At 42.6% G+C, this 25,228-nt stretch overlaps 2 protein-coding genes across 5 annotated transcripts; both read right to left on the bottom strand.

The window, feature by feature from the left end:
• Positions 1 to 650: 650 nt before the first annotated feature.
• On the bottom strand, positions 651 to 16,116 carry c14h10orf71 (chromosome 14 C10orf71 homolog). 2 transcript variants are annotated; one of them, XM_069538906.1, is made up of 3 exons: positions 15,644 to 16,116; positions 2,425 to 13,600; positions 1,980 to 2,111 (listed from the first exon to the last, which is right to left on the bottom strand). In XM_069538906.1, the coding sequence occupies exons 2-3, from the start codon at positions 13,387 to 13,389 to the stop codon at positions 2,103 to 2,105; spliced, it is 10,974 nt and encodes a 3,657-aa protein (XP_069395007.1). In that variant the 5' UTR covers positions 13,390 to 13,600; positions 15,644 to 16,116; the 3' UTR covers positions 1,980 to 2,102. The 2 variants fall into 2 exon arrangements, with proteins under 2 accessions (XP_019952063.2, XP_069395007.1); XM_020096504.2 differs by having other exon boundaries at positions 651 to 13,600; positions 15,644 to 16,114.
• Positions 16,117 to 18,576: 2,460 nt separating this feature from the next.
• On the bottom strand, positions 18,577 to 25,017 carry drgx (dorsal root ganglia homeobox). Of its 3 annotated transcripts, none has more exons than XM_069539070.1 (7): positions 24,864 to 25,017; positions 24,614 to 24,702; positions 23,690 to 23,790; positions 22,895 to 22,996; positions 20,948 to 21,120; positions 20,490 to 20,620; positions 18,577 to 20,387 (listed from the first exon to the last, which is right to left on the bottom strand). In XM_069539070.1, exons 2-7 carry the CDS (start codon positions 24,669 to 24,671, stop codon positions 20,008 to 20,010), a joined length of 945 nt encoding a protein of 314 aa, XP_069395171.1. In that variant the 5' UTR covers positions 24,672 to 24,702; positions 24,864 to 25,017; the 3' UTR covers positions 18,577 to 20,007. The 3 variants fall into 3 exon arrangements, with proteins under 3 accessions (XP_069395171.1, XP_069395172.1, XP_019945943.1); XM_069539071.1 differs by having other exon boundaries at positions 20,948 to 21,108; XM_020090384.2 differs by having other exon boundaries at positions 20,490 to 20,602; positions 24,864 to 25,016.
• Between the last annotated feature and the right edge of the window lie 211 nt (positions 25,018 to 25,228).

The raw sequence follows: 25,228 nt of genomic DNA, 5'->3' as shown, positions 1-25,228 counted from the left end.
TTCAGTGGAAAATGTAGCGGCTGCTTTGATAAGGTGGTTCAGTCTTTTCCCAACCTTTATAAAATCTTTTGATTTGAAAAGAAAGTATTTGCACTGTACATTCAGATTAAGTTCTGGCCGCAGTACATGTTTTATCAATCGAGGGTCATGTGTAAAAATGCCAAAATAATAATTCTGGTGACATTTGAGAAGTAATATTTCTACTTAAGTATGTCTTTCACTTGGGGTTTCCCTCAAGTTTTCCTTTGCATATGTCTGAAGTTCAAGTCTTCAGAGGAGAGATTACTCTCCTCTGCCCTGCTGTGGTCAAAGCAAGTTACTGCTTCTCAGGGGGACAACAATACCACAGGTTACTTAGAAAGGGGGGAGTGTGTGCAGGCATTTTTCACCACTGTCATGAACATTTAATCTGTGCTTGTGAATCAAGGGAAATAAAAGAGAAGGCATCACCAAAATGTTATCTTCTCCTTTTACGTTCCTAGAATCTCTCATGACATATTATTGTGCTCTCTGAACAACACTTCGTAATTGTGTTATGCTCTCAGTAAAACAACTCTTTATTTTGAGTCATTCAGACCCAAGGTACATTTCAAGAGCAGGATGCCAGTGGCAGTTCTTGTTATTATCGACTTTGAGTTGTAAAATAAAATCAACCTTCTGCAATAATCTTTTATTTTACTTTTTAGTTTATTTATAACTTTTACAAGGCAGATTTTGTAAGACAGTCATTGTGATGACGAATTGTTTGGTTGAACTAGGTGTGTTTTTATTGGCTGAACAAGTCTATGTCACACTACTCTGTTTCACAGCAACACAGAAAAATGCCTACAAACTTTGAATTTTCCAAAATGGACTACTGTATGAAACAAAACCTTAATTACAGCAACAATCCTATCATCATGATTTCACTTTGACACAGTGGTTGAATATACAAATTTGCAGATCTATATATCTCATGCATCAAAAATGTAAAAGTTAAACAGGTCAGTGTTCATAGCAGAGACCACCAACCTACTAAACACTGTTGACATTCTTCTGCTGTTTAATGTATGAGAAACTCCTTCTAGGTTTACGAGGCACAGTAATACTGATCACACTGTATACACATATCTCAGCTTCTCACGTTCATATGTTAATGGAATGGTGAACTTATCTGTAACACAATAAATAGCTAAACATTGAATCTCTACAATCAGCAGCAACAATTTAACAGCATCTCAAAAAGTGACCTGTTAAAACTACAATCGATTCACTTGGAAAAAGTCACTTCAAATACTGCATGTAACAATCCATTCACTCATTTCTTTTGGGTATCTTTATATAATCAAATACTTTATTAAGCCTTTTGATGCTTTGCATAATTTGTACATAATTAATCAGTCTGTGTTCTCACCAGTCAGACACCTCCATAAAGTCTTCCAGTTCACCGATAGTTATTATATCTCTGGGTTGATATCGTGAGTGGGCTGAGTTTTCATTTTCACACACGGAGCTTCCTGCAAGCTGGCTATTTGTGTCACACTCTGGGAGCACCTCATATGAGCCATGTGTGTTGTAAACTGTGTTATATGTTTTCTCTGTATCATTAACTGTGTCCATGTACGGTGTCTTCTCTGGGCTGTAGCGATGCCCTTCAGAGTACGGTCTGATTTCAGGGGCTGGATATCCGTAGCTGGGGTTCTCCCTGACAGGCTGTTGGTTCTGTTGGTGAGTCAAGGGGGCTGATGAGCTGTGGGGAGGCATGGAGTTGACCGCTGCTGGTTGGTAACCTTGGGAATACCCATGGTAGCCTTGATAAAGCATAAGGGGCTTGCCAGTTGGAGAGGCCTGGGAGATGGGCTGTTGCTGTGACTTCATCTTCGTTTGGGCAAGGAGCTGGGGCTGAGAGTAGGTTTGTTGGGGCTGGGGTTGGGAGGTGCTCTTGCCAGATTCACGCACATTCAGCTGAACATACTTTCCTGTCTGTGGGTCAAAGAAAGTCTTTGTTTTCACTTGAACAGGTACGTCCACTACAAAATACTGACCGGAGCCGAGGTCTTGCAGCACCTTGCGCTGGGTCATTGGGTAGGACTGGGGATAGCTTGATTCAACATGGTACTGTGTCACTGGAGCTGGATGGTTGGCATAATGGAGAGTGGGAGAAGAGGAAACATGAGAAACTGTTTTAAGAGCAGCAGTGTGGGAAGCAGGGCCAGTAGCATGAGGTGAGGTAACTGGGAGGATAACAGCGGCAGCAGCATGAGGCAAGGGAACTGGGAGGGAGACAGGACCAGAGGCATGAGGCAAAGTGTGGACAGAGTGGTGAGAGAATGTGTGCTCTGTGTGGGAAGAAGGCAAGCCAGACTCCATTGCTGGAGCATGAGCAAGGGACACAGGAGAGGAAAAATGAGGGGAAGCCACAGCATGTTTGTTGGAGGAGTGTACCTCAGTGGAGGAGGAGGGAGGAGGGACTTCTTGAAGAGGTTTTTCAACTCCAGCAGGGCTGTCTTCTCCTGCTTTGCACGACTCCTTCTTTATCCTCCGAGTAGTCAACCTTTTTGCCCTACGTAAGGCTTTCTCACTCTTTGGGGGAACAACTGGAGGCTTGCCCATTGAACGAGACACATCACTGCTGTAACTACAGGCCGATTCTGGCCTATCGAGGTCATACAAGCCTCGTATATCTGCCAGGTCTGCAGCACTGGTGGCAAAACTCTCCACATCTTCTGACATGTTGCTCATGACAGAGCGGGAGTCATCTTCATCTAGAACAATGCTCCTCCTGGAGTGAGGCCTGTGTTGTGGGAGATGGGCAGAGTAATCCTGTGATGAAGGTTGTTTAAATACACCATGTTTTTTTAACCCTGTGTCAGGATGGACAGGAACTCCAGCACTATGTCTCATTATCTCCTGCTCCTCTTCTCCTTGCTCTGACACCCTTTCCATGGGGGAACCCACACGGAAGTCCTCTCCAAAGTTCTTATGGAAACGTGGTTTGACTGACTTGGTGAAAGGAGAACCTCTCATTGTGTTATCCTTCACCCTGAACATTGAGGGCTTGGCTCCCAGAGCAGGAGAGGAGGTGTTGGAGCGGGGCAGAGAAGGAGCTGGAGATGCAGAGGCATGGGACCTGTAAGACCGAGTTTGGTATCCTGAGTCCTCAGTTGACTCACAAACTGATGGATGTTTGTTTTGTTGGGAAGGTAAAGGGGAGCGTAGTTGTCTATCTTTGGGTTTCCGCTCTGATTCTGTAGAGGATATGGCGTAGTACTGGAGAGCATCCATCATTTGTGCTGCTCTTTTGTGCTCCTCCATCTGAGAAGCTCTCTCTTTTTCTCTCTGAGACACAAGCTTTTCTTCTTCTTCTCTCTTTTTAGCCATGATTTCATCCTCTCTTTGAGCTATCTGTTCTTGTGCTTCCCTCCTCCCCTTCTCTGCCTGGCTCTCCTCAAGTTGTCTAGCTCTCTCCTCTTTCATAATTATTTTCTCTTTATCAGTAGCTTTCTTGTTCTCCTCCTCTCTCTGTGTCCTTATGTTTTCCTGCTCAATTTCAGCAAGTCTTTTCTCCTCCATCTGTTTTGTTATCTTTTGCAGCTCCTCTTGTGCAGCTTTTCTTTGCTTCTCCTCAATCAGAGCAGCAATTATTGGCTGCTCCTCTATTGCAGCTCGACTCTGTTGCTCCTCTTGTGCAGCACTCCTCTTCTGCTCTTCTTTTGCAGGTCTCTTTTGTTTCTCTTCAATCAGAGAAGCTCTCCTTCGCTGTTCCTCTTGTGCAGCTTTTCTTTGCCGCTCCTCCTCAGTGGCTCTCCTCTGCTGCTCCTCTTGTGCAGCTCTCCTTTGCTGCTCCTCTTTTGCAGCTCTCCTTTGCTGCTCTTCTTGTGCAGCTCTCCTCTGATGCTCCTCTTGTGCAGCTCTCTTTTGCTGCTCCTCAATCAGGGCAGCTCTCCTCTGCTGCTCCTCTTGTGCAGCTTTCCTCTGCAGCTCCTCTTGTGCAGCTTTCTTTTGCTGCTCCTCTTGTGCAGCTTTCCTCTGCTGTTCCTCGTGTGCAGCTCTCCTCTGCTGCTCCTCTTGTGCAGCTTTCCTCTGCTTCTCCTCTTGTGCAGCTTTCCTCTGCTTCTCCTCTTGTGCAGCTTTCCTCTGCTTCTCCTCTTGTGCAGCTTTTCTCTGCTGCTCCTCTAATGCACCTTTACTCTGCTGCTCCTCTGGTGCAGCTCTTCCCTGCTGCTCCTCAATCAGAGCCGCTCTGCTCTGCTGCTTCTCTGCTGGCGCTCTCCTCTGCTGCTCCTCAATCAGAGCCGCTCTGCTCTGCTGCTCCTCTTGTGCAGCTCTGCTCTGCTGCTCCTCAATCAGAGCTGCTCTCCTCTGCTGCTCCTCTTGTCCAGTTTTTCTTTGCCACTTCTCTTCGGTGGCTCTCCTCTGCGGCTCCTCTTGTGCAGCTTTTCGTTGTTGCTCCTCTTCTGCAGCTCTCCTCTGCTGCTCCTCAATCAGAGCCGCTCTGCTCTGCTGCTCCTCTTGTGCAGCTCTCCTCTGCTGCTCCTCAATCAGAGCTGCTCTCCTCTGCTGCTCCTCTTGTCCAGTTTTTCTTTGCCGCTCCTCTTCAGTGGCTCTCCTCTGCGGCTCCTCTTGTGCAGCTTTTCGTTGTTGCTCCTCTTGTCCAGTTTTTCTTTGCCGCTTCTCTTCGGTGGCTCTCCTCTGCGGCTCCTCTTGTGCAGCTTTTTGTTGTTGCTCCTCTTCTGAAGCTCTCTTCTGCGGCTCCTCTCGAGAAGCTCTCCCCTTCTCTTCCTGTTTCAACCTCATCCTCTCCTCATTGTCCTTTAGCCAATCTGCCTCCCCTCTAAATTTGGCTCTCCTCCCATCTTCACTCTTTAACCTCTCGATTTCTTTCTCTTTCCCTTCTCTTCTTAGCTTGGCTCTTATCTCTTCTTCTGTTATAGCTGCTCTGTCATCTTTCACCTGTTTCTCTTTTCTTTCTTTCTCTGCTTTTTTATCTGCTTCTCTCTGTTTTTCCCGCCGCTCCTTGATCCTACTAGCTATGGCCTCCCTCTCTTTTGCTCTCCTCTCCTCTTCCCTCTGAATGGCTCTTTTCTCTTCTTCAGCCAGAGAAGCTCTACTCTCCTCCATAATGTGTTTTATTCTCATTTCTTCTGTTCTTTTCTCTTCTTCTATTCTAGACACTCGTTCTTCCTTTGATTGTGTTGGTGTAGTTTCTTCATGCTGAGTTGCTTCTTGACTCGTTCTTTCTTCCCCAGTCTTAACCACTCTATTGTCTAACTTTTCCTCTTTTCTTGGTGTTGTGCTGTCTTCTAAGTTGTGAATTTCCCCCGAGGTGGGTTGTGAATTTTCATCGGAAACTGATGTTCTTTCCAATTTCGAGGAAAATTCTTCATATTTTTCATGTGGATAAGAGTTCACAGGTGACTTTAGGTGCTGGGATGCAGTTATGTTTCTTGGCTTGTTGACCGCAGAACATGAGGTTGTTGTTTTTAATGCAGGATTGACTGGCTGAGGAACCCTTTGTTCTATTTGACTAAGCCGTAGAGTATCACTTCCAGAAACTTGCTCTACCCCTGTCTGGTTCTTGAGATGAGTTGTTAGCGACTTGTTTTCTTCTTTGACAGAGTGTGCATGCTTTGCTCCAACATCTGATACACTCGGGGCATCTAAGACCATTTTCTCTTGTTTGTCTTTATCTCCCAGTTTGAACATCCCGGTCCTTTGGTGTTCTTTCTCTGTAATGGGAAATACTAATGCTTTGGGCTCTTTGTTTATTTTGGCACTCATCTCTGTCTTATTGGGAAGATGTTTCTCTTTAACAGAGATATCTTTTGGGTCGTCAGTGAACACTGGACGTCTGCTATGACGAGACTGTATAAGTGGAAAGAATCCTTCCTTTTTGTTGGGTGGGAATTCCTGAATTGTGTTTTCCTGCTCCTCTGAAACAATTACTTTTAGTCGGGCATAGTCTGCAAGTGCAGATATTTCAGGTATTGCTGATATTCTTTCCTTTGGTTTTGGTTGAACTTCGGTTTTCTCCTTGACACAATTGTCCCTTGTTAGGTATGAATGTCTTGAGCTCTGTCTTTCCCTTGCTGATAAACTGGATTTTCTGAAATTATTAGCTTGACCTACTTCCTGTCTCTCTGTGGGAACATTGCTTTGTTTCAAAGTCTCTGTTTCCCTGTTTTTCTCTTCCACATTCGCATTTTGGACGCCTACTGTGCTTGATTCTATTGTTTTCCTCTTACTTTGATTCAAAGCAAAGGCGTAATTTTTTACTTCCTCATTGACAGAAGTCCTGTTCAGTGACGCTGGAGGTATTCTTTCGTTTGAAACACCATCTAACATGGCTCCATCATTGGCACTATTGTGTAGGTCATTATTTGTGTCTGCTACCCCTTGCACTTGAAAGTAGTCTCCCTCCATGCCTTGTGCCTTTGATTTATCCACTGAATTCCTACTATTCTTTACTTCATCAGACATTTGATGTTCAGCTTGAGTGTTTTCAGTAGCTACCTTTATGCTGTCCTTTTGTTTGCTGATTTTCAATGAATCAGACAGTTTTTTCACACTGGACAACACGTATTGTACTCCAAATTTGTCTTCTGCAGTGAGGTCCTTGATTTTATCTTTGTTGGTTAAAGAGTTCACTTTTTCTTCAGAACTCGATGATGCAACTTCTGGAGTGAGGTCTTTGATTTTATCTTTGTTGGTTAAAGAGTTCACTTTTTCTTCAGAACTCGATGATGCAACTTCTTGAGTGAGGTCTTTGATTTTATCTTTGTTGGTTAAAGAGTTCACTTTTTCTTCAGAACTCGACGATGCAACTTCTTGAGTGAGGTCTTTGATTTTATCTTTGTTGGTTAAAGAATTAACTTTTTCTTCAGAACTCGATGATGTAAATTCTTTATGTTCAGTAGCTCCAACCACATCAGCTGGAACAACTGTGGCATTATTCTTTCCTGCTGTATTCAGGTTGTCATTCTTAGTTACTGCACAACTTGGCACAACTCTGATGGCAATGCTGTCTATGTGCACATCATCATCCACTTGAGTGTGTGTCTCTAATCTTTGGGATACATGGTTGTTTTGTTTTTCAGGTAAATGCTGAGATGGAGTGGTTTTGTTTAATGGATTTAGTGGTGTTGAGTCATTTCTTTTTTCTACCAGTCGGGGTGCACTCTCGCCATCTATGCTCCTGATTTTGTATGGATCTATGACAGTTGTCACATCTTCTGTTGATGATAGCTGGACATCAGGATTTACCAGAACTTCTGCATCAGCTTTCTTGGAATCACTCTTGATTCCTATGTTCTCCTCTTTAGCCTTAAAGTTGTCATTGGTATGTGCTGTTGGTGTTTTTTGATCATTTGTTTCTTCTAAATTATTCTTTAATTCATCTTTCCTCATGTCCTTTGTCAACTTCTGTTTAGGCATTTTGTTTGAGTAGTCATTCTTTTCCTTGTCTTTTATGTCTTGCTTGTGGAGAAGGGGTTGAGTTTCAGGCAATACTTTATTTTTAGAAGGTGCAGTGACTGTGGATGGCACAACCTTTTCAGCCAGTGGTTCTTGAAATTGCATTTCCCTTTGAGGCTTTGCATCTATAGAAGTACTCTTCTGAAGTTCAGTCCCTTTCACAGGGACATTCTCAGAAAGATTTTCTTGCACAATTTCATTTCTCACACCAACTTTAGTGTTATCTTCCTTCTCTGTGGGACAAAGTTCCTGTGCAACTCTGTCTTTTTCCTTTGTTTTGCTATTTTCCGTGGGAGAATCTTTTCCTGTACTTACTTCTAAACCTGAGCTGGGATGGCATTTATCTAACTCTGAATTACTGTGTTCTTTCTCTTTTGTATTTATTTGTTCCTTGTTGGTGTTATCACTCTTGGATTGCTCTCTTTCTCGTACTATTACCATTATTCCCGTAATCTGCAAACTGTCATGAGTCACAGGGGTTTTGTTCTGATCTTGAGAGAAAAGATTTATTGAAGGTGCTGAGTCCTCATGAAGTTCTTCATATTTACTCTCAGGTTGTTCTGATGTCATAGGTTTTGAGCTTTCAGCTTTGACCAGAGGTGTAGCTTTTGATAGATCCTCTTTCTCCTTTTTCTGTTGGTCGGTGCTTATGACAGGATTGTCTTTAACCCCATCTTTCTGTTTTCCGGGGTTTGCTCCATGATTGGTTTTCTGCTTTTCACTTTTGTCCACAGGTGCCTGCTCTTTACTTTGCATAAGTGATTTAACTCCAGATTGGCTTTCATTCTTCTGTTTGTCTACCAACACCCTAGCTGTGATTTTAGGATCACATCCTGTCTGTGTTGCATCTTTGGTAGATTCTCGCACATTATCAGTGCTTTTCATTGGTTCTTTGGTAACCCGCTTCTGTGAATGTTCTACCGAATGACCAGTGGTTGCTGCAGACTTCACTGGTATTATAGCAGAACTGGGGGTTGGCACAGACTTGACAGTTTCTGTCTGTACTCCTGATTGCTCCATCTGGTGCTTTGGTGTAATATTACTGGACATAGTGCTTTCATGCTTTTTAGGCACATCCTGTGATGGAGGCCTCTGTCGTATGTTAAGACTCAGACTACCTGCTAATTGCTTGGTTGAGTTTTTGGATATAAACCCATCTCTTATAGCAAAACCCTTTTCTTTTATCGCTGAAATCTCTTTTTCAGCGTGAGCTTTTATCTTGGATGTCAGAATCTCCTGCTTGGTTTGTGCTCTCTCCTTATGTGTCAATGCTCTGGGAGGGGTAAAATGCATATCTTTACGTGGACCTGCACTGTGCTCAACTGATTTAGGTTTTCGTTCAAGAGGGCCAAGTTTTGTCAAATCAGAATCTCTTTGATGTAATTCATTAGTTAGTCTCGCATCTTCACATTTTCCTAACTTTTCAAAACTGTCATCCTTCACTTTATTGGAAATAATGTCACAATTTGCTCCATTATCTACATGGGTGGGTAGATTATCAGAACTGGATAATTTGAATTCTTTGGATGACTCACTGTAAACATAGTGGCCCTCTGTTTCCTCGTTTGATTTAATGCTTCTGCTTTCCTCCTTATTTTCTGTGTTAGCTTTTGCAAGTCCGCTTGCAGGACTATTTTTGTCATTTGATTTGTTGTTATTCACTGTCTCAGCTTTGGTAGGAGATATAATTGGTGTTTCTTTGTCATCATTTGAAGAATCAGTTCTTGCAGTTAATTCTTCTTTTCTGTTTGTTGAACATGTATTAGTGGTACCATATTTCCCTCTCAAACTGTTAAAATTATCAGCCCCTCTGTCAACTTGATCTCTGACAAATTTGCTGACAAGTGAGTCTTCATTCAGTTGATGCATTTGTGTTGCTCCATCCTGGTTTTTATAATCCTCATTTATATTCATATTAGTGTTTAAATGAATGTCTTTCTTTGCAATGTCATTTTCCATTACGATGTTAGTAGTTCTAACTTTTTGTTCTCCTTTCATTTTCTCTTTTATTTTGGCCAGTTCTGCTTTAGCTTTAGCTAACTCTGTCTTTACTTGTTCAACTTTATCTGGCTCACATTTGACTTGTTGTTTCGCTGCTAGTTTTGCTCCAGGTTTAACTAACCTTTCCTGCAGATCCTTGGTTTTTGTTAGCTCTGCTTTAGTTAGCTCTACTTTTGTTTGCTTTTCCGCTTTCGGCTCTTTGGCCTTATTTAACTCTGAGATAGTTTGTTCTGCATTTACACAAACTTTAATTGAATCTACCTTCATTTTCTCTAGTTTGACATCCTTAACTTTAATGTCGTCTGTTTTGACCTTTTCCATCCTCAACATTTTCTCCTGTTCTGATTTAGCTTGTTGCTCTTGTTTAGCTTGTCCTGCTTTAATCTTTTCTGCTCTAGTTCGTTCAGTCTCTCTCCTCTCTCTTTCAATTTGTTCTGCTCTTAACCGTTCTTCCTCCTCTCTTCTGACCTGTGCAGTTTGCTGTATTCTAAATTGCTCTGTCCGTGCCAGTTCAGTTTTTATGTGTTCTTCTTTCATCCTTTCTACTCCAGCTTGTTCAGCTTTGACCTGTTCACCCTGCTCACCCTGCTCCTCTTTCATGTGCATGGCTCCTGCTTCCTCTTTTAGATTTTTTGGCTCTTCTGTTATCTTTTGTTCTCTGGCCTTTGTCTGCTCCCTTACATACACTGGATGTTTTTCTCTCGATTTTTCTGTTTGTTCTCCTTTTTTCTTTTCCTCTATTGTAGCCGGTTTGATTCTTTGGTGCTCTGTTTGTTCTGCTTTGGCCTGTTGTGCTTTGACTTTCTCTGAACCAGTCTGCCCTGCTAAAATTAACCTGGCTGACTCTGCTTTGGGTGGCTCCACTTGAGCCCAGTGCTGAACTTTTGCCAGCTCAGTTTTGGCGATTTCTGCTGTGGCCTGTCCATCCCTGACCTCAGCCAACTGTCTATCCTTCACCTGGTTTAATGCGATGGTGGATTCAGCATCATTGTCAGGATTAGATAATGCATTTTTGTGCACGTTATGTTCAATGGGCGGTGTGGCTTGTACGGGCTGGAGACTTTGCATTTTGTGTCCTTTTGGAACCGGCATATATGGTTTTCTCTGACCTGTTTCCTGCATGCACATAGTTTTGTCTTTACTAGTATTGAAGATGTGTTGATTTGGGTTTTCCGGATCAGTATACCTATCATAATTCTGTGTCAAACAATTTTTCATTACATTTTCCTCATTGTGTCCATGATGTTTTTGAAGTGCATATTTTTCCCTAATTGTTCCAGGTTGTTGTTGTCTGTAATATGCTTGATTTTCTAAAGTATCATTACTGATTTCTGGAGCATATTGGGGAAGTTGGTTTGAAATGTTAGGATTGACCAACCCTGCACCATAACTATGCCTCAACTCTCTTGTTTCAAGTTCTGCATTTACAATTTGCTGATTTACGCCTCTGTATTTGTCTGTGGGTAAATGCAGTTCCTCCTTTATCTGGGCTGCTCTTTGGTAAGCTTGTGCATGTTGCTCTTTTCCTCTTAAAGCAGTTATCTCTTGTTTCCATGGAGAGACAGCTGCTCTCAGATCGAGTCTTTCTGTGTCTTGGCTGTTTGTCTCTCTCCACCTATCCTTTGTGGACACATTACCGTAATCATGTTTGTTGTCTTTCAGCTGCTGATATCTATCCACCTTTGTGGATTCCCTTCCCACTGTTTCATTAAAATGTTGCTCAGCATTTGCCCTACTTATGAAATATTCTCTGGTTTGATTGTTGACAGTATTTCTTGGTGCCTCTGTAGCTGTATACGATGGTTGAATCCTGTATTCTTCCCCTACCAGACTTTCTGCATTTTCTTTCATGCTTTGTTTATAGGAAGTAAATGACCGTAAGTCTTCATGGAGATACTGTCCATTAGCCAGCTGATTGGTTGTGTAGTTTTCAGGTGTAAAGCCAGAGAACATGGAGTGATGAACCATCTCACTTTGCCTCTGAGCTGTCTGGTAATCACCTAAAGTGTGTTCTGAGTATTGGCCTGCATGTGCTGTTTTAGGATGAGAGTTTTGTGTTGGAAGCGACAATCCAGGGTTTTGATACTGGTTTGCATACTGATGAGAGGCAGCACTTGTCCTGCTGAATTGCTCGACCTGTGTAAACTGAATGTCTGGTTCAGGATAATCTGGGATATCTATCACAGTGTCTCTCGGCTCCTGCATTGAGGGCTGTTTGAATTTGGTTGGGCTGTAGGTGTTTTTTACTCGTTTCCTGTTGTCTTTGAGATTGAAGAGTAGGCTTGTGGCTCTAGATCTGTAGCTGGACATCCTAATGTCAGGAGTAGCTCCCCTGCTCTCAGCTCGCACCGGAGGATGTTCCACAAGCTGAGGTGAAACTGCACCTTGCTGGACCACTGATGTCCCTGCTTCTTGATTTGCGTGGACTGAGGGTGTGAGAAGCTGACTGATGTTGAGTGGGGTTGTGTTACCTCTGACAGCATTTGCTGCCACTGTTACTGCACTGTTGCCAAAAGAAATTAAATTATCGTTGCCACAAAGTGCTGCTTGTTGATTAGCTTTCATATCCATTTCCATGTTTTGCTCTGCCATCATTTTGATCTTTTGCTGCAGGGCTTTCACAGAGCTGATGGTGTCCCGCACACGTCGAGACATCTCGATGGTAGGTGATGCAGTTGATGGCCGCTGAGACGGAAGCTTGTTAGTTCCCAGGCTCTGCATCCGCTTCCTGTGGGGATAATGACCTGCCAACTCTGACTCGCAGCGTTTCTCCACAGCTGAAGCTTTTTGCAGCATTGTAGATGTTGATGTGGAGCGTTGAGGAGTGGGAGGAACCATTGGCACTATGTTATTCCTCAGGTTGCCAATACCCCCCTCCTCAAACCTGTAAGGCCCCTGTGGCCGGGCCTCCTGTGACAGTTCCCTGTACATTGGTGTCTCATACCATTTAGGGAACTCAGAGCAGTGCATAAACCCTGAGACGTCCCCTTGAAAAGGAAACCTGTTATGATCCCTCCATACCTTAAAGGGACTAAACTCACTGTGTATAAAGAAGTTAGAGTTGCAGTTGACCTGCATGGACATGTGTTTACTGTGGGAAGCGCTCATGTAAGCCGATGCAGCATTTGTGTGAGCCACTGCTGCTACTTCAGAGGAATAGAAGCCGGTGTTTTGAGATGTGAATGGACCAGCTGTCAGGAAATGATCACTGTTAAAGTTTTGCTGGTATGATGAAGAGAATTCAGAAAGTTCTCTTTGGATATTCATCAGGGCTGAGTTGTCCCAGCTTGTCTCATTATTCCACTCTCTGATTTTACCATCCATCCCTGCTCCATCCCTGTGTCCATCAGAGTTAAAAGCTCTGATGAGGGAGGAAACTCTGGAGCGGCTCCTGCGTTGCTGTGAACTTAAATCTGTGGCTCCATTGCTGAAGAATGACAACTGGTCTTCCCTCAGAGATTTTTCCTGTTGAGAGGTTTCCACAAAGGAGCGCTGGAATGTGGCAGAAACCCTCCCTTGTGTCCTTTCCCCGTAAGCCTCCCACAGCGGATCTCTTTGGATCTCAGCCCCATACATTCCTCCATGCATCCAGTCCTGTCCATACTGCTGCACTCTGACGGTGAAGCTCTCATGGGCAGCTCTCTTAAGTTCCTCTCTTTCTCTGTCCTCTTTGTGTCTGTCTTGGCCTCTCTGGCTAAAGGCCAGCTGTCTGTCTCTCTGGCTGCAGGGTGAAGATGAACAGAGGTCTGAGTCATTATAAACAGCCTCATCTCCAATGCAGAGGCTCCTGAATGCTCGATCTGTCAAACTGCTGACCTCGCGGTCAGTCTCATCCAGGAACGACCCACCACTCGAAGTATCACTGTAGCCTCCATCGCTGTGCTTTCGATGCCTGCCACTCTTTCGGCCTGAGCGGCGCTTCTCAACTGAAGTCATGATGCCGGCTCAGAAACCAAGAGCTCTGTCCTCAAGTCCTCTGTCATTCATGCAAAACGCAGACCTCAAAATTAAACGCTATGTCTGCCGGTGGAGCTGCAGGACCCAAAGTTCAGGGCCCCTGGATTTTCTTCAGCCGGTCGCTTCTAAGGCATTGTGCCTGTTAGTTGTAGTAGCCTCTGTCCAAAAAATCCTGGAAAATGTTTTTTTCCTGCAGGACAAAAGAAAAGTGTGTTAGCCCAGATCTGACCATGCACGCATATAAACGTTCATCCTACAGGAATAGTAATCCAAGATATACACGTTTTCTCTCTGTTAAAAACAACCTATTTTGCTGTGGTGCCCAATTTAAGATAGCTGGCCTTAATAAGGAGTTTTTTTTTAACCCCTCGGATTAAACAACAATGTACTGTATGTGCTTCTGAAAACAGCTCTGTAAATCCTTCTACTCAATCACTGTGACCTTCAGGGGCATGTTGTAAATAAAACGACACTGTTGCTATAGGCACAGGAAAGACAGCCTCACGTGAGTTATTTTGGGAAAGCAGAATGCGCTGTATCAACTTAGACAACCACACACACACACACACACAAACTCAAAATGCCTGTTTGTGATGTTGATGTGTTAATGTTGATCATGGGTTAGACAGATGTTAAACTTTTAAATCAGACTTCCACCAAGTTGTTTGACTTTGTTAGGATCAATCAACTGTTACATTGAAAATGAGTCTTGTAGTAAAACCTTTGGGTGTTATGGAGAGAGCAGATGGAAAGAGCTACTACATTGAGATTTCAGAGGTAAATTCAGAGTTGATTTGAAAAGTAAGAAGAATATCTGAAATGTTTAATGAGATATCTAAACTAATGTATTTAAAATAGACTGATGTTACAAAAATGTACAAATTAAAATGTATAGAGCACCAAAATTGGAATATTTAATTAGGAAGTTTGTGGTGGGTTTTTTAACAAATCAATAAAATAAAAATCAGTGTTTTCTAATCCGTAAATCTGAAACAGCCAAGGCCATGGGATAGCACTGTGACGTATTTCAGTCTGTTGACTTATTCCTTGTCACTCTCTCTCCCATCTCTGCATTGCATCTGGGGGGGTCTTCAAAACTGTACTGATTATATATTTAAAAACCATATAATGCAAAACAGTCTGTACTGCAACTTATTATAACCTCCTTATCTCATACTCCCCTTCTTGTACTGTGCTTTAAATAAAATGATTGTACATTTAGAGGCATCAAGGCAACGTCATGGGTAAATTAACTGCAGCTGCCCGGCAGCACCACCTTAAATACCCATTAGTTCATTAATACCATTTGACCTGGAGTGTGTCCATCTCATACACATCTATAAAACAGCCTCACACCACACAACACTGCCTGGTTAGGTCAGCAGCAAATAAAAAACCCCACAAAAACTGTCTTTGATTTTCATTTCATTACCCAAGATTTCAAGATTATATTTATCGTGTGCACAACAATTACATACAGCAGTCGCTTGCAATTAAATTCCTATGTCAAAGGCTCCCTTCTAGCCATGCTCAAAAATATTTGAAAAACCACACAAGCTAAATTAGTAAAGTATTAAAATAAAATATTATAAAATTCCTCGCATAGATATAAATTATAAACTAAATTTAAATAAAGTAAACTAAAATTAATTTAAATAAAGTCTAAAAATGGATAATAATAAAATATCTTGACACATTCGTGTTCAGTTTATAAGCACACTTTTGTAAGGACAGTGATCTCACTGTGACTAATTTGAGCCCTTTTCGTCACAACCACCTCCTGCCAAACTGTCAGGGTCATTTCTGTTCATTCTTGCATCTGACAGATTTATTTTTGTCCAGTGACAGGCCTCTGACTCTAAAACCTGACACCGAACAGGCCTCGTTTTTCAGGTGGTCTGTGGAGCAACTGAGACTGAACAGCAACAAATCTGTCACCTCAGAGAGCAGGAAGAACTTGACCAGGATTTATATTTATACATAAAGAGAATAAAATAACATTCGGTCAATGGAGTTAACCTGTGCAGAGAACCTTTGGTAAACAAATGTAATTTGGATATGGAGATTAAAGCAGGGAATGTCATATATTTTCATTCATTTATCTTTAATTTGAACTCTTTAGATTTAATTTAAAATGCATTCAAGGATATTAACTTTTGTCTTAGGTCTTCCTCATATATTATTAAGCATCATCTTAACATGAAAAATAATGTAGATTGGGTTCTTATTTTACCTTTCAGCTCTATAATCCATAATCTGAGCTCTACTCCAGGGTTAACTCCCCAAAAGGCTCCGTCTCCCAAGGCCTCGCAGATCTGATCCTCCCCTGTCACCACATATGAGCCCTCACTGGCAGCTCTGCCTCTTTCTACTGAAAACAATCCAAAGAAAAAAACTCTCGATAGTCCACTGTCAGGTTTTGGAGCGTCTGACCAGAAGAAGGCAGCAGAACTTGGAGTCGGAGACCAGACAGAAATAGAGGATTTTCCCACAGAGAGTGTCCACCATGGGGGGACGGAAAGAGTGCTTGGGCTACAGCATGTGGGTCTGCGAGATCCTCTGGTGTCAAGTGTCAGATGGATGAAACAAACAGCCTCTCAACTATTTATAAATATGGACAAGCTGTCGGCCATTAGCAGCTACACAGCTAACTGTCAGCAAGCTGCAGGGAAATGTTACCACCACCGGAGGAGGAGGAGGTTGTGGGGTCGAAACCAGGAGAAAAAAGTCAATTTACCAGAGGTGTGCTATTACTGTGTGGATGCATGGGTGGGGGACTGGGAATGTAGTTCGGGGGCCCCTGCTGGGAGATGTAAATAACCCAATTGCCTCACACTGGAGTGCCCCCCTCTTTGTGCCCCCCCTCAACACTGACAAGAACTATACGAAGTGTCAACAAGTGTCACCACCGACCTGAACGAAGCTTCGTCTCGACTATAAAACCATGTGACGGCAGATTTGTTATATTTTATCTTTCTGTTATTAAACGATGGAAGTCTTACCCCCCCAGCTGAAAAGTAACCCCACCTCCCCTCTGCCTCCCCTCCTACAGCCCCTGCTGCTATAATAGGAGATTGCTGTAGCAGATAGTTTCCTGGGATTCTTGGCGGGTGCAGGGCCGCGGCCTGGCAGGATGATGGACACACACACATGTCCTTAATGGAGACGCACTTCTTCGCATACACCCACACAACACACACACACACACACACACACACACACACACACACACACACACACACACACACACACACACACACACAGATGGTTTTGCATATAGCTCACCAAACTTTGGGGAAAGGCTGAGGTAATCCCTTTTTAACTAATCTCCTTCCTCCCTTCTAAACCTCCATCTCTCCACCCACGCGCCCTACTAAATTCTCATCCATTTTTTTCCCCCTTTTTTTCCTGGACTCTGAATGTCAATAACATCCATCTCTACATTTACTCTATGAAATAGGCTTCACAGATCTCAAAGATTTTCATCGGGAATTTGCAAACTGCTGGTGATTCGTCATAATTTTTGCTTTTCGGGCCCTCGATACTCAGCACTAGTTAAAAAATTGTTTTGATGAATGATTAATAAAAATTTACAAAGTCTTCCCTCAGCCAAAATTACACAGTGTGAGTTTATCCAATGTGCTCAATTTTCCCATTGAGGTTTGAGATGAATGCTTGTTGTGGGCATGTTTCCTGCTCACCAAGTCCCTCTGGTGGACAAACTAAGAACCCACCATCACATTCATGTGGCCTGAGCAGAAATTTTGATTTTCAACATATCTTGAGGTTGTTTTTTTTTGCACAGTGAAACTCTCTGAAACTTTGCTTCAGCACAGTTGCATTGTGAAGCGACTGATGTTTACCGTGAGCTCAATAACAAACGCTGAGGATGCTCTTCGTTGTGCTGAGTAAGGAGGAGTGGGGCTGTGGTTATGTGGCAGACAGCAGACAGGCACATTACTCGTTGCATTAAGATATGCTTTGTTTGTATTATCTCCATTCAGAGATGAGCTTAATTGATTCTAATTGATTGAGTTATTGATCAGGTCTGCTTCAGGAATTAAAAGCAGAGATGATACGGTAGTGTGTGTGTTTGTGTGTGGGGGGGGGGGGTGTTGAGGCCTGAATGCACTGAAAGTCTGACTTTGGGAGCCGGGACCTTGAATTGTAAAATTTAAGTGCTGCACCCCATGCCGAGCAAAAGAATTATATATATATGTGCCGGTCTTTCTTTAGCATACTGTGTTTTTCTGTGTGCCGTACATTGTCTGCAGATGAGTGCATGTGCTTCACGTCTCCCTGTTTCAGGACACGTTGCCCCACATCCCCTGCAAATATTTCATTACTGCAACAAAAGAAGCCCATTAACTGCACTGTAAGAACAGAGTTCAACTGCTGTTGCCCATATTCACCATGTTTGTCTGCTTTTCTGGCCGCTCTCCAGCTAATTTGATATAACAATGCTCCGCAAGACCGCCTCAGGACTTTTTTTAGGTGACAGAAAATTATCAATGATGCCACATGCACAGCTGAATGTCAACACCAACTTGACTTGTTTATGAAATATTAAAGCAGTGAATTATGGGCGCCATGTAGAACTTAATGATGATCGGAGTCATTACAACTTCAGCATCCTTTGTTTTGGCTAATGATTAAATTCCACAACTGCTGTATTCAATTGTGTCGAGATTGAATGTGTTTCTCACATCTTTTGTATGAGTTGGCTGGAATCCGTCCTCCATATTGGTGCAGTTCTAGGAAGAGGAGCTGATTTGTTTTGTGTTATCATTAGATGCCATGTCACGGGGCTTAACATGTTCTCTTAACACGAGCGAAATCATTATATTAGGACATGGTTGTTTTAGTAATATTATTTGAGGCATGAATAGATAGAGTAGCTGCTATATAACAGGCCTAGACTATTATGATACCAAATATATAAAAATAGGCCTTAATAGGTTTGGATTTAAAAACTGTATTTTGGCTCAGTTTTGACCTTCGTGCCTAAAAAGTGCCAGTAAATGTGTCATTTTTATTATAGTGTGTGTGTGTGTGTGTGTGTGTGTGTGTGTGTGCACACGCATGTTTTATTGGGAAATGTAGTGTTCTCATGCAATAAAAATCATGTTCAATTTTGTGCCAATGTTACAAGTGGGCAACTCGGAGTCAGTGAAAGCGTCACTTTATTGGAGTATTTGCAGGATATTTACAACATGCACACATGAGGACGAGCGCTCGGCCCTCTGTGAACAACCTGGCACGACGTCTGACATTATCTCTCTCTTCTGTGTCACCGGGGTGTTGCCTCATCAATTATTGAACCAGTACTTCATGGTAATACATAATTTCTTATCAATTATTCAAGGTAATGTTTGTGTAGTTTACTTAATTGTGTTATTGACTATCAAAAGTAATTTCCCGAAGATCCTCAAGGACACAAATTGAATCAGCCCCACTACTGGTTGTGTGCTCTGCGGTTAAGTATTCTCTGTGTGATCAGCTGAGCCTTTATTCAGGAGTCATTGTAGTGAGAGGAGATATTTAGGAATAATGAATCAAGAAATGTATTGCCTGTGATGAACTGCCGTGTGAGGAGCCCTGAGGTGATGATAGATTATATTTTAAAAAATGTAAATTCAATATTAATAAATAGCATATATCATGTTTAATGGGGTTTATTAAAAACTGCTCAGAGAGGGAGAGAAGGTAGAGAGGGGGGCCGGCGTTCCTAAAAGTAAATAAATAATAAGAGTCAGGATTGCTCTCCCCTCCCAGCTTTAAGAGAGGCTGATAAATAATGTATAAGAACAGATGGCTGGAGCGAGAGGCAACAGGAGAGGAACATGAGCGACTACATCTTTAATTGTTTTAAAGAACATGTCACAACAGGACTGGTGTGTTCCCTGTCTGCTGGCGCTACAGATGTGCTAACAGAGCCGCTCTGTCACAGAGTCTGCTTCAGCCTGCCTGGGGTTCACACGTGGACATACTGTATTCTGGCACATGTACACATTTACACTGGAAATGGCTGATTAATATTAAAGTGCACTTTCACTTTAAAAAGAAAAAGAAATGAGAGACGATTGTTTGAGCCTGTTACCGACCTGATGCAATAAACATCATATTGCCTGCAAAAATCCTCACTGTCCTGCCATTAGCTCTACACTTACAGATCACATGCATTAACATTCACATTGTAAGTATCCGTCCTCTTTAAGAAAACAAGAGGAGCTGAATCAGGGTTACTTAAATTCACATTATCAAATAGATCTTTTTCACATGTTGCATCTATGTTATGTCCATCAAATAGAGTCCAAGAGTGCATGTAGACAAATATAGATCCAAAACCACACTTGTGCTTTAATGGGGACAACAAGGCCCCAAGTATTCAGCATTTCTCACAAACAATAATAATTTACCGTCAAATAAATATTCATTGTTTGCATCCATACACTGTATCAGCAAAGTCTTTCCCCGCATGTTTCTGGAGTCAGTCAGTAGTTGTGCTTAGTTGCTCGTACGACCAGAGTAGAGTCGAGTAAAGAAGAAATAACACGATCACACAGATTGAGAGTATCCATGTTTACATCCAGCACCTCACTTCTTCTCCAGTGGATCCTTGGAGCATTGAGGGTGTTTGTCAGGACTGCTGCCCAGGCCTGGGACCTTGGAGGCCGGGCTGGGACTTGCACTGTCTCCCACTCTTCCAATGGTGCCAGGCACCTCAATGGCAGGGCCCACCGAGGGCCTCGCCACCCCGACCGAGCTGACGCCGACCCCAGACAGGACTCCCACGCCGGCACTGGGCCCGGTTGTCGCACTGAGCAGGTTGGCGGACTGCAGCACGGCCTCCGAGTGCTCCCGAGCCTTCATGCGTAGGGCAGCCACGCTGGCTGTGCGGTTGCCCTGACAACCATAGGGCGGCAGAAAGGACAGACCCATGGGGTCAGAAACACAGCAGGAGCACAGGCCGTTACCTGAAAAACAGCAGAAGTGGGAGTTGTGACGGAGCTACTAAAAAATCATATTTTTTTTTACATCATTGTTAAAACCATCTCTTTAATGAGGATCATATTTACCTTTGAGGGTGGCGACCTGAGAGAGCGCCTGGGCGTAGGTGGCAGAATTGAGCAGGGAGCCTGGTATACAAGACGGAAAGAAGGGACCACCAGGACCCACTGTCCTGTTGATGCTGGAGAGAACCGACATACTGTTTCCAATTAGTGACAAGTAAAACTGACAAATTACACATTTATAGAAATATCTACAATATTTTTATTTCTCAAACTACACTTTGCACACTGCAGAGCTGAAAGACTAAATCAGTGAACATCCTGTAAACTTCAGAAATTACCCATAAGGCTATCAGATATTTTTTCGGCAGTTATGGATGGAAGAAACTTATTTTTTATTTCCATCAATCAGATCCACCAATCTGGAAATCTGAAACAGCAACATTTGTTTCTCCGACCAATGGAAATAATGTTTCATAACAATAACAGCAAATCATCATTCTGTCTATTTATTTTTCTCTCACCTCTGCTGCATCTCCAGCGGCTCCTTCTGTTTTCTGCTCTGGTCCACCGGGGACTGAGAGTTGATGCTGCGAGACGGAGGAGTGCCCTCACTCATCTGCTCCTTCCCTCCTTCGGGGTCTGAGCTCCCTCGCTCCGTCTTTCTCCACTTTGCTCTGCGATTCTGAAACCAAACCTGTATTAATAAAAAAAAGGAAAGCAGAAAACAATTAATTTGAATTACAAATTAAATCTGGAATCCTGCTGCATTTTATGACACATTTTAATATCATTCATTGAATTAAATTTTCCATCAAAATCAGTTTTTTTTACTTTCCTTGTTTTAATTTCTCTTGAATATTTTTTTTTGCACATCACAGACAAAGAACTTAAAGGACACCTATTCATATATATCTCTGTATTTTATTCCATCTTCTAAACAGCTAAATGTATTAAACAAATGCTCTATTTGCTTTTTTTTTTGTATTGTATTTATCAAGCAGTGTTTGAATGCGGTGTTTGAATGCCCCACACCAGGCGCTGTAATTTTCCCACAGTCCCTGACTTATCTCCAAAACTTCACCATCCTCACAGCCGAGGAGACATGGCCCAAGTTCTGGTGTCTTAATCGAATGAAGGTCACCGCCTATAACAACATTTAATTGAGCAATTTTTCATTATCATATTTTAATGACTTCCCACTGACAGTTGTGCTGCCCGAGAGAGAGGCGGTCGTGATGAAGTCGTTTATTTCCCTATTTAGTGATTGTTTGACAACATCAGATTCGATTAGGACTTGGTTCTAGCAGGCATTAATCACGATGTGTGAATGGGAGGTTGGTGTGCATGTGCTCTGCAGCCCTGCCATTGTATGGGGAGGTACAAATGATGTCAACAGCCAAACAAAACACATGCATTCATGGGGCATAAAGAAAGGACAACATTTTGGTGGCAGGACAACAATGCAACCAATGGACTTATCTCACCCCTGCACCTTCCAGCTAGAAGTCGCACCCCCCCACACGCACACACCCGCCTCTGAATGGGCTATAATTGCTCCATTAATCTCAATTTGCGGTGTGCTCTTAATGCGGGGGAGGCCCATTGACACTTTACAAAAAAAGGGTGGGGGGCAGCAACACTACAACAGAAAGGAAATTTATTTTCTAATAATAATGTAAGTTTAATATCCCTGCATACTGCCGTGGATTCATGTTCAGATTTAATAATAGGAATGTGGTAATCGGATTAGGAGGGGGAATAATTTGTTTACAATCCCTAATTTACAGCGCAGGATTCCATTATCAACCCTGCCATTGGGTTTAAGCGATAGTAAGATGACCCTGGGGAACAAAAGGCAAACTATTATATTTCCTACAATTAGATCTGCGCACACAACAAAAACCCAAAAGCAAATCTGGAATGCAGGAAATTACATACAGGACACATAACTTAATTACAGCATGGCCAAGTTTATAAGAGCGCATGTGCAGGGGGCAGAGGCGGAAAATAAATTGGCAAATTTGAGGTTTTTATTTTTTTATTATTACTTTTTTTTGTTGAGGGTGCATGTGTTTTAAAGTGTGTGTGTGTGACAGTGTGTGTGTGTGTGTGTGTGTGTGTGTGTGTGTGTGTGTGTGTGTGTGTGTGTGTGTGTCAGAGTCAGACACGTGGAGAAAAAGGAGTTTCTGCAGGTTTCTCCCTCTTTCTGTGGAAAGGACGCCTGATGTATCCCCACCTTTGAGACGCGCGGACAAATTAGCGAGGACCATTATCGCTGGTTAATTATGAATGACCGATTAATCAAGCTAATCTAATATTCACCATTATGTTGATGTTATTAAAGTGCATCGGCGGGATGACAGAGTGGCTTCATTTAGCCTCTCGCTCCCTTTCTCTCTCCCTCTTTCTCATTCGCAATGGTCAAACGTGCCCAGTGCCCAGGACGCATGAGGCGGCTGCAGCCTTACCTGCACCCGGGCCTCGGTCAGGTTGATTTTCATGGCCAGCTCCTCTCGGGTGAACACGTCCGGGTAGTGGGTCTGAGCGAACACAGCCTCCAGAGCCTCCAGCTGCAAAACACAACAAATATACTTTCTATTGATTGTTGATTGATAGGTTGGTTAGTTGATTCTTTTTAAGGTAGCTTCCTTCCTTCTTTCTTTCTTTCTCTTACACTAAATTGTTCAGCCCTATGTGGCAAATTGTTCTTTATTTCTTTCCTTCTTCATTTCTTTCTTCATTTCTTTCTTCATTTCTTTCTTTGTTTTTCTTTTTATGCTTATTAGGTGCATGATGTTTAAAGTTAGAATATGCATATATATTAGATTCCCTTCTCCCTCTCTTTCTTTCTTTCTTTCCTTTTATCCTCATCAGATCCATGCTGTTAAAACATAAGCTTGCATGTACCTTTTGTAAGGATTATTAGACTATTAAGAAATAATAGTTACATTATGCAGGTTTATTATTGACCTACTTATACACACACAGTTCACTTTACAGTCATGCCCACGCATGATCTTCCAAAGCAGCAGTGTTAAATTCTTAAGGTTTCCTAACCTTATATATTTTATAAATACGTGTGAAGCAATAATGTGATTTACTTTAACTCCCTAATATTTTCAAACTGTTTTTAAAGGTCTTATTTAACTAGAATCTGTAGTTTGCCACTTGTTTTACTTCCAGTCCAGAGCAGCTTGTGCTTCGTGCGTATTTGACTCTTAGCGAAGTTTCTTGTTCCCTGTATTTTTTGGTGAATATTTTACCTGTTGCAAAGTGAATGTTGTTCTGTTTCTGCGCTGTTTTCTACGAAGAAATCCATCATCAAAATCAGCCGGGGCGTGGTTCCCAAAACCGCTGGAATTCACTGTGAAAAAAAAAAAGAAAAGAAAAAGTTAATGAGGGAGAATTTGCTCTTTTGATTAAATAAGGTTTATGATTCTATGTTTTTGTTTAAATTAGGTAATCCAGGATAATGTCCTATAGATACAAAAACAACCTTGGATTCATGCCTTTAAAAAAATAGAGATGCCGGTAACAATGTTGGCTGAATGATGGGAAATTTATTCTCTGGCACATTTTCCATTTCCATTAAACGAAACTGTGATGTTGGGGGTCTGAGGGGAACCATGACGGACTAAGAGCCATGACACCCAACATCTGTGCCCGGGACAAAACGCCCCCTCTGCCCTGGGGCCAAAGCACCAGCGCTTTTCACCCAAACAGGCAGCAGATTGACAGCAGAGGCAAAAAACACTTAACCCTTTATTCCCACAGTTTGTGGGAAAGAAAAATGACACAGATGTTTACAAAAGATCAATGAAAGATCCAACCATTAGTTTTAAGTTGTATTTCAAAGACGGAAAATTCACGTTCAAAAGTAAGACGACCATTGACTGTGGATTTGGAAATCGTTTAATTTGTCTTTGCCTTAAATTGCCAAAGTTTTGCTTTTAAAAGTCTGTGTTATTCTCGCTATTCATTAAAGATAATTACATGGAATTAAAGAAGGAAAGAAATCGCGCTCGGCCTGTTGTTGGACCTCCAACAACACCACACACACTTTGTGCGCGCAATTACGCAAAGCTTAACATTACACAACTTTACAGACCCCGGCTTTACGAGCGAACTGAGGGAGAAACCGAATAAAAACGATGTTGTGAAAACGCAAAAGAGAATAAAAAACTTACATGTGTTGGAGCGACAGCACTCTCCGTCCAGCTGGGGCGGACAGTGGAAGTAGAACATCCTGGCGCGACTCCGAGCTGCGAAACTAAACCTGGAAGAGACACAAAAGTTTCAGCGCAAAAAAAGCCTCAGGTCTGCTGTCACAGACTCGCGTCTGAGGCGGAAAATATTTAAGAATCGTCCCGTGAAAGAGGCGGCACCGTGCGGGACTGTGAAAGATGCGGTGCTGATGCTGAGCGATGAGCATCCTACCTGCACTGAGGATACTGATGTGAACGAGTTCGCGCTCTGGAGAGAAGTGGCTCCTGCACTTCCTCTGACTCTCTGACTCTGTGTCTGGGAGTGTCCACATCTCCCTCCCTCTCTCTCTTTCTCTAACCACACACACACACACACACACACACACACACACAGACTAACACCCCCACACACACACAGACTAACACACACACACACACACACACACACAGAGACTAACACCCCCACACACAGACTAATACACACACACACACACGGACTAACACACTTACACACTCACACAGACTAACACACACACGGACTAACACACTTACACACTTACACACTTACACACACACACACACACACACACACACACA

The sequence above is a fragment of the Paralichthys olivaceus genome, chromosome 14 (assembly GCF_024713975.1).
Source record: "Paralichthys olivaceus isolate ysfri-2021 chromosome 14, ASM2471397v2, whole genome shotgun sequence".
NCBI lineage: Eukaryota > Metazoa > Chordata > Actinopteri > Pleuronectiformes > Paralichthyidae > Paralichthys > Paralichthys olivaceus.
The sequence above is the reverse complement of the archived record's forward strand: the minus strand, read 5'-3'. Positions and strand labels throughout refer to the sequence as shown.